The 12503-nt window shown below is 56.3% G+C and overlaps 2 protein-coding genes across 10 annotated transcripts in view; one reads left to right on the top strand and one right to left on the bottom strand.

Moving 5' to 3' along the window:
* Spen (spen family transcriptional repressor) overlaps window positions 1–3057 on the top strand; it is an 85826-nt gene extending 82769 nt beyond the window's left edge. For 3 of the 4 annotated variants that reach the window (XM_087215736.1, XM_004850347.4, XM_087215735.1), the window contains 4 exons: window positions 122–634; window positions 810–1004; window positions 1393–1551; window positions 1921–3057. In XM_087215736.1, coding sequence (XP_087071862.1) covers window positions 122–634; window positions 810–1004; window positions 1393–1551; window positions 1921–2052 — 999 coding nt within the window. In that variant the 3' untranslated portion in view covers window positions 2053–3057. The remainder of the gene's footprint in view (window positions 1–121; window positions 635–809; window positions 1005–1392; window positions 1552–1920) is intronic. The other variant, XM_087215734.1, reaches the window with a different exon arrangement.
* Zbtb17 (zinc finger and BTB domain containing 17) overlaps window positions 3000–12503 on the bottom strand; it is a 29567-nt gene continuing 20063 nt past the window's right edge. For 2 of the 6 annotated variants that reach the window (XM_087215737.1, XM_021262859.2), the window contains 16 exons: window positions 10495–10701; window positions 9486–9674; window positions 8485–8622; window positions 8080–8205; window positions 7309–7550; window positions 7088–7230; window positions 6697–6997; window positions 6263–6350; window positions 6056–6172; window positions 5825–5966; window positions 5577–5707; window positions 5085–5294; window positions 4886–4975; window positions 4657–4809; window positions 3978–4166; window positions 3000–3294 (listed from right to left, as the gene is read on the bottom strand). In XM_087215737.1, the coding sequence (XP_087071863.1) occupies window positions 3290–3294; window positions 3978–4166; window positions 4657–4809; window positions 4886–4975; window positions 5085–5294; window positions 5577–5707; window positions 5825–5966; window positions 6056–6172; window positions 6263–6350; window positions 6697–6997; window positions 7088–7230; window positions 7309–7550; window positions 8080–8205; window positions 8485–8622; window positions 9486–9674; window positions 10495–10699 (2469 nt within the window). In that variant the 5' untranslated portion in view covers window positions 10700–10701 and the 3' untranslated portion in view covers window positions 3000–3289. Of the gene's footprint in view, window positions 3295–3977; window positions 4167–4423; window positions 4810–4885; window positions 4976–5084; window positions 5295–5576; window positions 5708–5824; window positions 5967–6055; window positions 6173–6262; window positions 6351–6696; window positions 6998–7087; window positions 7231–7308; window positions 7551–8079; window positions 8206–8484; window positions 8623–9485; window positions 9675–10494; window positions 10702–12503 lie in introns of those variants that run through there. The other 4 variants (XM_021262861.2, XM_021262863.2, XM_021262862.2 and 1 more) reach the window with 4 other exon arrangements.

The following is a 12503-nucleotide window of genomic DNA, read 5'->3' as shown; positions in this document are numbered from 1 at the left end:
TTGCACCGGATGTCTTGCGGCTGACACTGTCCTGTGTGGCCCATTGGGCCCTTCGTTGGGAGCAGGGGCCTGTGCATAGCAGACTCTGACTCTGTTCCCTTGCCTTCTTTTCCAACACTAGGGCACTCCTGAAGGTGAGCCCTTGCAGCCCATTCAGCCTGCACAGTCTGCACAGCCTGCCCCGCCTGTGCAGTCCACACAGCCTGCTCTGCCTGTGCCGCCCTGTAATCCCTCCCAACTCAGCCAGCCTGGCCAGCCACCATGTAGCAAGATGCCTCAGGTTTCCCAAGAAGCAAAGGGGACTCAGACAGGAGGAATTGAGCAACCCCGCCTCCCAACTGTACCAGCATCCAGGCCACCTGAACCCCATACCCCCCAGGTTCAGAGGGCGCAAGTGGAAGGAGGCCAGACTTCCTACCCCTCCCCCGTGTCTGTCTCCATGAAGCCGGACCTCCCGGCCCCTCTGCCCACCCAGGCTGCCCCAAAGCAGCCATTATTTGTTCCCACAACCTCAGGCCCAAGCACCCCACCAGGGCTGGCCCTGCCACACACTGAAGTCCAGCCAGCCTCCAAGCCAGATTCCTCTCCACACCTGACTTCCCAGAGATCTGTGGATATGGTCCAGCTTCTGAAGGTAAGCATGGGCGAGGGCTGCCTCCACCATCTCCCAAGCTGTGTGCTGGGTTTAGTATGCTAGGATTCCCCAGTTGACTTAGGCCATCGAGATGCTGCCTAGGGCCACAGCCAGCATGGCCTGCTCTCAGCTCTCCAGCCCCAAACTTACTTCTGCTTTGTTTCCCTGTGAACAGAAGTATCCCATCGTGTGGCAGGGCCTGCTGGCTCTCAAGAATGACACAGCTGCTGTCCAGCTCCACTTTGTCTCTGGCAACAATGTCCTGGCCCACCGATCCCTGCCTCTCTCAGAAGGAGGCCCCCCGCTGAGGATCGCCCAGAGAATGCGGCTGGAGGCCTCACAGCTGGAAGGGGTGGCCCGAAGAATGACAGTAAGAACTTACAGGCCCCAGATGACCCCTGCCCCCACACAGGGAATGCACAGGTGTTCCCTGACTTTCTCCCGGCATGGGGCACGATTCTTGGAAGTGGACAGTGAAAGGCACATTGTCTTACTACCTGAGAGTGTGAAACATTCTTACACCCAGAAAGGAGGCTTTTTTCTTTTAACAAAGTCATCTTGAAGGAGGGGGGTTTTCATCTTTTTTTTTTTGGTACCGGGGATCGAACTTGGGTCCTTGCGCTTGCGCAGCAGGCAGCAAAACCACTGAGCTAAATTCCCGGCCCAAAGGGGGGGGTTTTAATGGATTCAGCATCCTGGATTGGATATGAGCTGCTATTTGGTTAGGAGGCCCCTGACCACTGGCTTCTCTGCCTCAGGTGGAGACAGATTACTGTCTGCTGCTGGCTCTGCCCTGTGGTCGTGACCAAGACGACGTGGTAAGCCAGACAGAGTCTCTTAAGGCTGCCTTCATCACTTACCTGCAGGCCAAGCAGGCGGCAGGGATCATCAACGTTCCGAACCCTGGCTCCAATCAGGTTGGTCCAGCATGGTGTCGAATCCCATCTGCCCTAACCCCCCCTGTACAGGAAGGGCTGGTGGCAAGTGGGAGTCTGGTGACACAGGTCACCAGCACAAGCTAGGGTAGCCTAGCAGCTCCTGGAGGAAGTAGGCAAAGGGCATTTTGAATAGAGGCAACCAGCAGTGTGTGAGGGGGTACCCAAGGACCTTCTTGAGCACAGGCGCTCAGGGCAGTCATAGTGGTTCATCTGGTGGGCGTGGTCATGGCTAGGATGCTGACCTAGGCTGGCTGCCTGCTTCTGGCCTGTTGTGGGCCTGTCGGAAGCATGTTGGGGAGGGTGAGCTGAAGGCAGGAAGGTCCCATTTTCTCTTTCCCCCTTTTCCAGCCCGCCTATGTGCTGCAGATCTTCCCGCCTTGTGAGTTCTCTGAGAGTCACCTTTCCCGCCTGGCCCCTGACCTCCTTGCCAGTGTCTCCAACATCTCTCCCCACCTTATGATTGTCATTGCCTCTGTGTGAGCCACGGGACGATCACCACCTCAGGGTAATTTCCCCGAGGTTCTGCCGCAAAAAAATGAACACCAGACTACCCAGTCAGGCAGAGGAGCACCTGCGGAGGGGACAGACCCCACTGCCAGACACTGGCCTCCTCGACCACCCAGCTCCCAGGGACGGATCTCCCTGGGTGGTGGTGCTGCTGCCTTGTATGTTTACACGATGCTGTCGCCCAGGACGTGCCACCAACTGAGGGACTCACAGACACCTTGGGGCTGGGTTTCTTTTTTTTTGAGAAAAGGAATAGGGCAGTGGAATTTTTTGTTTTCGTTTTTAAGAAACAAAACAGGACTGCCTTTGCACTAAATTAGTGACTTGGACTTTTGCACAGTGAAGACAGGCTGTGACACTGACAGACGTCTTGGTGTGTATGAACACGTCACAGACGCTAATGCAGGACCGGGAACTTCTGCTGAAACCTTGGGGTCAAGGAACATTTCATTGGGTTTTTTTGCCCCACCTTCTCTTCTTTGCTCATTGGACATCACCTTTAACTCTCCTGCTGCCACCACGTTTGGCTCACCAGGATGTACAGTTTACAGTGGAACAGGAGCAAACACAGGATTTCCTTTCTTGGTGGGATATGCAGAACTTGGGATGTGTGTATATATAAATATATAATATATATAAATATATATAATACTGACTTAAAAATCAAATTTCCCCAACATACATTTTTTTTAATCTGTGCCAAAAAATGTGTTTTCAGAGAAAATCTTATTTTCATACTCAGACTTTGTATTGTCACTCATTTGTATAAGTGCGCTTCATGACAGCACGGGCGCTGCTCCCGCTTCGTGGAAGTGTCACACAGCACCTGTACAGAAAGACTGGCCAACCTTCTTCCTGTGACCCAGACCTCTCCCACTTCCTAACACTTATTAATTTATGAAACTGTTTTCTCAGCGCAGTTTTGTTTTGTGTGTCCATTGGATTACAAACTTTATTAAAAAATACAAAACACCTCAAGTGTGAATGTGATTGTCGCTCTGTGGGAGGGCCAGGGGGCACTGGCTTAGGGCAACAGCTAGCTTCACCTCACCTATGCTTTTACCCCACCTTAATCCTCCCCCAAGATGACTTCATCTTGTACAAAAGACTTCTTGTGGATGAACTGTAACATTTTCCAGTGTTCTGGTGTGTGTAGATCATCATGAAACTTCAAGGTCCTGATTGGCTCCTAGGTAACCTGGAAAGCACTTCAGCCTGTGATACAATAGAAAATCACCCCCTTGCAGCAGCATTTCCCAGCCCATGCGCACAACCCCCATGCTGGAGCCTTGCACATGCTAGGGCTTGAGCTCAGCCCTAAGCCTCAGCCTGCCAGAGCATCTCACACAGGCTCTGGTCTCTGGTCCCAGCCCTTCCCTTCCCCACTACAGTGCCAGTGGCTCTTGCAGAGTCAGGAAGGCAGGGCCTGACCTATTGGTGTTCCTTGCAGCTCAGCCCTGTATCTGCTGCCTGACAGGAGGGTGGAAGGGGATGCCAGGGACCCACTGGCCACTCCCTGCTGGGATAAAGTTGGCATTTTCACTTGCAGTATCAAGAGGGTTCCTACAAATAGGCCTACAAAATCACCTAGGATTACATAGGAGGGGTTACAGCTGGGGGTGTGAGCTGTGTGCAGGGGGCGGTCGGAAGGATGGACAGTCCTGGTGCAGTGCTCCCTCCCACAAGTGCCCCACTACATCCTCCTGTCCCTCCAGGCCAGCCTGGAGGTGAATGGGATCCACTGATTCAGGGCAAATAACCATTCCCAAAGGACAGCACTGGTTTGGCTTCTGTGCTCTGGTAGGGTTACTGATGAACGAAGTACAAAGCCTCCTGCTTCTCCAGGGCCAAAAGAGTTCCCCCATGGCCTGCTGGGCTTGGCACAGTACTCAGCCTACCTTCATTCTCTGGATGAAAGTGCCCTTGAGCCAGTCCCATGAGCGGCCAAAGGGGGCAAAGCCACTGAGGTCTTGGAGCTGGGCTTAGCTTTGGAGGGGTAGCTGGTGCTGTCTGGGCTGCCTGGCTCTCTTGGAGCAGTGTGGTTCTCCCCACTGCCCTTTCTTCCTCAGCTGCCCAGTCCCCTGGGCCTGTAGAGGAGAGTGGGGTCACAGCAGTGCTTGGTGGGGAGAGCACCCAGGCTGCCTGGGGGCCTGTGGAGCTGCAGTCTCAGTCCATGTGCTGCCACAGCCCAGCTCAGGATGGTCAGCCTGGGTATAGACAGGTCTGCCCCAGAGACAGCAGGACTTTTCTAGGAAGGCTGGTCCTTGGACAGTGGAGCTCTTCTGTCACATCCGCCATAGCTGCCAGCCCTCCCACTCCCTGCAACAGGGACCTACAGGCAGCATTAGAAAATAATCAGATTTATTCTCTAGGGAATGGGGGCACCCTTCTCAGTTCTAGGGTGCCATCCACCCTTAAATAAAAAGTCAGGAGAAGGGATGCCCGATCACTCAGCAGGTGGTGGGCACTCAGGAGCTTCAGGTGGGGTCTCTGCTGGCGCGGGCTGGCCCTCAGCCCCGTCCCGAGGGCGGAAGACCAGCTCCCCAGCCTGCAACACCTGCCCAGCTGGCCACGTGCCTCCCGGGCCGTACTGCTGGTAGAAGTCCGCGTCTGTCTGAAACATGACCAGCGCTTGGGCTGTGTGGATCCGAACGTGCTGCGCCAGACTGTTGGCATCCAGGAATTTGTCCCCACAGGAGTCACAGGCGTAGAGGATGTGGGTGTTGGGGTCTGTGGAGGTGGGGGCTGCAGTCAGGGTGGGAAAGGCCCCGGTCCACCAGAGCCCACACCCTGGGGGGCCCCTCACCTTCTTCCTGCACTTGCTTTACGGCTTTGCTGATCTCAGCTTTTAGCACTTCTGTCTCATCGGCTGTCACCGCTGCCCCCACTGGTACCACTGTGGGCAGAACCACCAGGGCCTGAGGCAAAGGTTGCAGTGCCCACCACACTGATGCCAGCCTGAGGCAGGCTACCTGCAGCTGCCCTCTGCCACCCAGCACCCGCACCTGTGAGCTGAGTGACGGCTGTTGCTGCCAGTGCCTCGGTGGCCAGTGTGACCATGTCATCCACAGTGACCACGCTGACCTCACTGCCCTCCTCTGGCTCCAAGATTTTGATGCCGGCCTTGCCCTGGTGCACAGTCTTCACATGGGACCGCAGGTTGTCCACCCGGTTGAAGCCACGCCCACACTTGTCACACAGGTAGGGCTTCTCTCCTGGTGGGGAGGCAAGGGTCTCTCCTGCCTTGGGGGAGGGGCAGCTGGGGTGGGGTGGGAGGACCTCCAGGCCTCTGCCCCCCTAGCACCCCTGCCTTTTCCAGCAGGAAGTTCTCTGGGGCGGCCACCAGAGCTGACAGATGCCGCCAGTGGCACCCATCCCTCTGGGAGCTCTAAGGAGAGGGCCTGTGTTCCAACTCCACTGCCTCCACAACCACCTTCCCACCCACCACGCTGCAGGCGAAGCATTGGCAGGGCCTGGGTGGGCGGGCACGTGCTCACCAGTGTGGATGATGATGTGCTTGGACAGGTCCCCCACGTTCACAAAGGCCTTGCTGCAAACACTGCACTTGTGTGGGCGGATGTTGTCATGGTGACGAATGTGATTGGCCAACTGGCTAGATTGGACGAACCTAACGGGGAGAGGGAGTCGTCACATTTGCCCGCCTAGCCACAGGGGGCTGGGCAGCAGGGTGGGGGCCCCTCATCTGGAACAAACACCACAGAGCCCTCCAGGGACCCCTCCGCACCCTGCCGGGGAGGGGCAGCACCTCTTGCCGCAGCGCTCACAGACGTAGGGTTTCTCCCCAGTGTGCTGGCGCACGTGGGCTATGAGGGAGCTGGCCTGCGTGAAGGCCTTGCCGCACATCACACACTGGCACGGCTTCTCACCTGGAGAGGCAGGCAGGAGAGGCGTGAGCACCCGCTTCTCCTCCTGGGCTCCCTCCCCAGCCTGCAAGCAACATGGCCTGCTCACCCACCCGTGTGGATCCGGACGTGCCGCTGCAGGGCACCAGGGTCAGCAAACTGCCGCTGGCAGTGGATGCACACGTAGGGCTTCTCCCCGCTGTGGATCCGCAGGTGCCGCTTGAGGTTCCCTGTGGCAAGTGAGACCGAGGGAGGCCTGGTGTGGGCCCTGAGGCTGGGGGGAGGGGTCGGGCGGGCAGCCCGGGTGGCCTGGGGCCTACCTGAGGTGGTGAACTGCTTCCCACACTCTCGGCACTTGAGGGGCCCATCTGCAATGTGGATCTTCAGGTGGGCCTTCAGGTTCCCCACCTGTGCCAGGCAGGGGTCAGAAGGGCCACTCGCAGACCTTGGCCTCAGGCCCCTGCCCAACCCAACCCCAGAGAATAACTCTCAGGTCTGCCAGGATACCAGGGATGGAGCTATATCTTCCCAAAGCCAGCAGAAGGTTCCAGGTCCCAGTAGTGACAGGTAAAACACCCCCACCTAATTCTGTCTGGGCCAAATGCCACCCCAACTCAACCTGCCCTCCCTAGTTGCCTGGGCAGAGTAGTCGGGAGCACCATCTGGGGAAGAGTCACTGTTTACAGGTCCCATGCCTCTGCAAGCCCCGCACACAGTGGGGCTCCCGGGGCTGGCTCTGGGAGTGCCTGCACACCTGATTGAACTTCTTGTCACAGTGTGGGCACTTGTGCTCCTTGTTGGTGTCGTGTGTCTCCAGGTGGCGCATCTTGGATGTGGGGTCAGAGAAGGAGCGGCCACAGTAGTCGCACTGGTAGGGCTTCTCACCGCTGTGCACCAGCTGATGGCGCTTGAGGTTGCCCGAGGTGGTGAAGAGCTTGCCACAGTCCTCACAGCGGTAGCGTGCCTCACCCGAGTGCCGCTTCTTGTGCAGGTTCAGCAGGCTGATGAGCCGGTAGCTCTTGCCGCACTCCTCGCAGCCATACGGCTTCAGCGGGCTGGTGGCAAGAAGGCAACGGACAGGGAGGGCTGCTCCCTGGATCCCAGGGAGCTGCCTGCAAGGTGAAGGAGGCCTGGGGGGCAGCTACCTGTGCGTCTTCTCGTGGGCCTTACATGCAGCAGGGTCGGAGAAGGCCTTGCTACACTCGCGGCAAGAGAAGGGTTTCTCTCCAGTGTGGATGCGGATGTGCCGCTTGAAGTTGCCCGTGTGTGTGAACTCCTTCCCACAATCCTGCAGCACAGCGGGAGGGGGCGTGAGTGGGCTGTGGGGACCGGGCAGGCAGGGGGCTGGCACCACCTGCGCCCGCACCTCGCACTTGTGGATGACGGAGCCATATGCCTTAGACTCAGTGCGGTCCCCGTAGGTGCCAGAGCGCAGGCTCCGGGCCTCCACGCCGAGCTCCTGCCCAGAGTCTGTGCCCAAGGACTCCTCGGTCTCCTCGGGGGCCTCTCCGTTCTCTAGCCGGTGTCCCTCCTGCTTGACCTCGGCAGGCCCTGTATCTTCCTCCTCAGGCTCTTCTTCTCCTTTGCTGGCCGGCTCCACCTCCATTTCTGCAAAGAGGCAGCAGCACTGAGGCACCTGGAATGTGAGCTCAGGCTGCTCAAAGGTCAGGTCAGGCCCAGTCGATCCACTTCATGCCTCACACACCCCTTCCTCTCTGCCTGAGCACCTAGCAGGGCTCCAGCAAGGTCTGGGAGTGACAAGGACACAGTCCCCAGCACTGCCAGGGAAGGACCCAGGGTCTGTGTATGACCTGGGTATTTGCTATTTGGAGATTGCAGGTGTATGCCTCAGTCAGCTGGAGATGGGCACTTTGAGCCAACAAGCACTTGGGAGTGCTGTGGGCAGCAAAGCATACCCTGCCTGGTACCTAGAGATGGGCAGAAGCAGAATCTCCAGGAGTGCGTCAATATACTCCTGGGACTCTCAACCAAAATGTGCAGCTCAAGATTCAAGGAGAAAAAGGCTAAAGTGAATGGTAGCTCCAAGTGGTGTTGGCTGGAGGTAGGAGTGGGAGGTCAAGTGGACAGTGGACACAGGGGCCCTGGGAGGAGATGCATGCCAGGGATGGGGGAGTACCTTGTTCTGAGCTCTCTGACAAGACAGCCTCAGCTTCTGCAGCAGCCATACCACTTGTGGGGTCTGGCTTGAGCTCCACAGGCAGGGGCTCCCGGGGGGCGTCAGCCTTCTCTGTCTGCTCTGCACCTGTGGCAGAAGGGGCGAGCACGGAGGCTGGATTGGGACCCTCTGTCCAGGAGCTGATGGCTCTCCTAGACCAGGCCCCTGGCTGTGGCTGGAAAAGACTCCTCAGAACAAACCATGGAGCTGTCTGGGAGTGTGGGCACTCAAGCCATGCACCTCCCTACTGCAGGCCCATCACCACCCTGGGGCCCAGGCTGTGGGCAGGGGATGGGACAGCTTCTGACTTCCTACTGCCCACCTCCTCCCTCCAGGCAGCCAGCCCATTCCCGGATCATAACTCACCACTGGCTGTGGTCTCAGCCTGACCACCCCGCTCCTCTTTGAGCTCCCCGCCTGGGCCTGGGGGTACACTGCTTCCAGCTTGGTCCAGCCTGCTCAGCAAGGTGGCAGCAGCCTTTTCTTTGGCTTTCCTGTCTCCTCCTGAAAGTGGAGAGAGCTGCCATTTCCCATCAACTGCCTACCATTTGGCTGTGGTCAGGTGGCCTAGAACCTTCCAGTTCTTCTGGGTGCCCCCAGGGATATATGTAAATAGTGGTCACTGGTTTGTTTGCTGGACACATTGTCCCTGAGCCCCAACTCCATGCCTGGCTGTAACTGAGAATGCAACAGTGGCATTTCCTTCTTGTGTGGGACACACACACTGGTCAGACAGACCTCACATGTGCACTACGGACACTCATCAGAAGTCAGTGCTTGAAGGAAAGAAACATGGTCTCTTAAAAGTATACAACTGAGGGCTGGGGATTTAGCTCAGTGGTTCCGGCACCTGCCTCACAAGCCCAAGGTACCAAGCTCGATCCCCGGTTCCCCCAAAAAAAAAAAGTATACAACTGAAAGTCTGGCCACAGCAGGTATATGAGGGCTTCTGAAGACAGCAGGGGAGAAGAAGGATCCTTGGGAGAAGATAGCTGTGGCAGGGTCAGGAGCAACCTCTGCCCACACACACAAGCAGTGACCCAGGCACAGCTTCCTAGCCTGTGCTGGTGAAAGGCAGGAAGAGGGCAGGCACAAGGACCGTTGTCAGATGTGACTGTGGCCAGCCTCCACCAGCACCCTCCAGGAGGGGTAGGTAGCAGAGGTACCCCAAAGAGTCAGAGCAAGGCCCCCATCAAGGCTGGGTCTGGGACTGCCTGCTCAGAAACAGCTTACCGATAATCTTTTTTTTTTTTTTTTTTTTTTGGTACCAGGGTACCGGGGATCGAACTCGGGTCTTTACGCTTGCGCAGCAGGCAGCAAAACCACTGAGCTAAATCCCTGGCCCACAAGCTTACGGATAATCTTACCTTCCGAAGCTGGGACCTCCATATTTTCCCCAGGGCTAGTGACTGGCTCAGCAAGTGACTTGAGTGTGTGGCAGGCTGTGATGATGTCCTGCATCTGGAGGAAGCTGGCCACGGCCAGCACATCATCCACATTCTCAGGGCTCAGGCTCAGCTTGGCCGTGTACATGAATTCCAGCACCTGCCCCAAGCCTGCCAAGGACAGGGCAACCATCACAGACCCACCTGAGGCCCTGGGACCAGCAGCCTGCTCAGACCTTCAGTCAGCAGCAGGGCTGGAAATCTGGACAGCTAAGTGGGGAGCCTCCATCACCGTCTCCTGGGAGGCCCAGCAGACAGCCTCTGGAAAGAAGGTTACCCACAGGGGACAGACGGTGTGAACACCATTCTGTAGCAAGGGCAAGGGGCAAGAACATGTGCCCTGTACACCTTTGACCTGGCTGCTGTACTTCATCCCTGGAGGACACTTCAATCTAACAGCTCAGCACTTCCTCTGGGCTTTGTTACCAGCTGTCTACCTGACCTCCAGGCCAGTCACCTGACCTCTGTGGGTCTCAGTCTCCATGACTGTAAGATGGGAGAACAACCCCTTGTCCTGACATCTCACATGTCACACCATTCTAGCTTGGGAAGCCAAATCCAGGACCAGCCCACCCTCGGTCCCAAGGCCTAACTCTAGCTGTACCCTCAGCATCCCCAACACTGTTCCCCACACTCCTGGTCTCTAGGGACTCAACCCACTGACCATCCTGACAAAGTTTGCCCCATGTTCGCCATGGCCCGGAGCTTACCACGAGCCCTTCCATCCAGTGCTCCCCTTGCCACCCCACTCCTAGTCAAAAGAGGCCCCCAGAAGGTGGCAGGAATTTGGTACTTGCTCAGGACTTGAGACTTGCATGGGAGGCCTGGGGCACCCCACAGCCTGCAGGTGCCACCCTGGGAGGGTCTGCATGGCTTGGGGCCACCCACAGCTTCTGGCCTTAGCAAGCTCGCCCTGGCCCCACAGGGGTACCTGCCGCATTACTGATGTCCAGGTGCACCACATCCTTCTGGTCCACGAAGAGCATCTTGAAGTACTCGCTGCACGCTGCCAGCACTGCCTTATGGGCCTTAAAGTTAACACCATCCACCACAAAGGTGCAGTCGCACAGAAGCCCCAGCTGCCGCTGCTGGTTCAGCTGTTCCAGGACGTGATGGCTGTGCTGGGGGAAGTCCATGGCTGCAGAAAGCCAAAGGGCCTCTGTCAGCAAGGAAAAGGCACACCAGCCCATTTCACCTGTCAGCCCCAAACTCCCAGAGAAGACGTGCAGCAAAGACAGGGCGAATTAGAATAACAGAGAAGTATTTTGACCACCAAAGACCAGATAACTGTAGACACCTGCCACAAGCCAGGATGGACCAGTGGCTCCTAGATTCCCAGGCTGGCTAGCAGAGAAGTTCCTGAACCAAAAAGCAACAAGGGACCAACATAGCCATCTCTGTCTCTTGCCAGGTAATGAAAATAAAGAGTAAAAACCAGCAATCAAACACAAAACACTGATTGCTGGCATCATTTCAACAAAGGAAGGACGTGGTTGGTCCAACATTTTTTACAAAAAAAAAAAAAAAATCACATAATCTCAGAGTAAAGAACAGATGTTCAATTGGACACATTTATCTTTAAGAAGACCTATTTTGTTCATGTTTTTCTTGTTCTGTCCTGGACTGATGAAATGTTTGTTCGGGGAGACGACAAGGTGGCTCTTTCATCACTGGGTGTTTCGGAACCCGGTCCCTCTCCCACTGCACCCATGGACCCTAAGCAAGTTCCCTGTGCCCATAAAAACTGGGGGAGGGAGGCTCTCTCTCTGACTCACAGGTGCAGGGCACAATACAAGGTTAGGAGTCCCTCACCTCCAGAAACCTGTCCAGGTGGCTTTTTCTGGAGAAAAAAAGGAGCTCCAATCCTGATACAAAGAGCTGCTAGCCTAGCCACAGTTTCTGTGTCAAGGGCCTCATTTAACACCTGAAAATCCTACAACCATCTTGAGCAAATGTGTTCAGAAAAATTCCCTGGCACAGTGCTGCATTACCATGAACTGCACTAACCACGACTAAATAAGTATCTCAGCTGCCTGCCCCTCTAATGCCCCAGGAACCACTTCAGAGTCTGTCTGAGGATCAGTGATTTCCTAGGGAAAACAAGCAGGCCTTTTCTAGAAAGAACCAGTTTTAGAATGTTTCAAAAGAAAAACCAGCACCCTCTGTCTGAGGTCACACCACACAAATCAGCACGCTGAGCTGACCCAGTGGTGGTTCCCCAGCAGCTGCTCCAGAACTAGGTTTGGACCCCTCTCCTCTGGGAGATGAGAGCGACACTGTGGGGTTCAGTCCCCAGGCTGCAGTAGCTCTGGCTGCTCTGTTACATCAGCCTCCTGGGCTGAGTCACTGGTGCTGAAGCTGGGTGCCCCTGTGACCACGTATGGCTGCTATCAGGGATGAGCTATGATGAAAGCCATGCCCCACATGCCAGCACAGATCCACCCACCCATGGTATCTAGAAACTCTTCAAAAGTGTGGGTATGGCTGGGCATGGTGGTTCATGCCTATAATCCCAGCACCCTGTGAGGATGAGGCAGGAGAGCCCAGCCTGGGCAACTTAGGAAGACCTTGTCTCAAAATAAAAAAATAAAAAAGGGTTGGGGATGTAGCTCAATGCAAAGGCCTTGGTTCAATCTCCAGTACTGAGGAAATGCATTTACTGAGCTCGAGGAAGTCACTCAGCAAGTAAAGGGGGACACAACACTCCAAATAGGAGCCCCCATGTGCCAGCCCTGAGCCATGAGTTCCAGGTCACTGCTGCAGGAGACCTGGAACACCCTTCCCTCCTCCCTTTCCCATCCACACACACAGCCCAGGCTGGGCCCTGCCTCTAGCCCCACCAGTTCTACTCATCAACACCTGTCACTGGAGTGCTGGAGCTCTGAGAGACAGCCAGAGGCCTCCTGTCTGCTCAGAGATCTGTTCCAGAGCAAACCAGCT

This window comes from Heterocephalus glaber, unplaced genomic scaffold (genome assembly GCF_053883595.1).
Source record: "Heterocephalus glaber isolate CG9 unplaced genomic scaffold, H.glaber_assembly_v1.0 deba00001452, whole genome shotgun sequence".
Lineage (NCBI taxonomy): Eukaryota > Metazoa > Chordata > Mammalia > Rodentia > Bathyergidae > Heterocephalus > Heterocephalus glaber.
The sequence above is the reverse complement of the archived record's forward strand: the minus strand, read 5'-3'. Positions and strand labels throughout refer to the sequence as shown.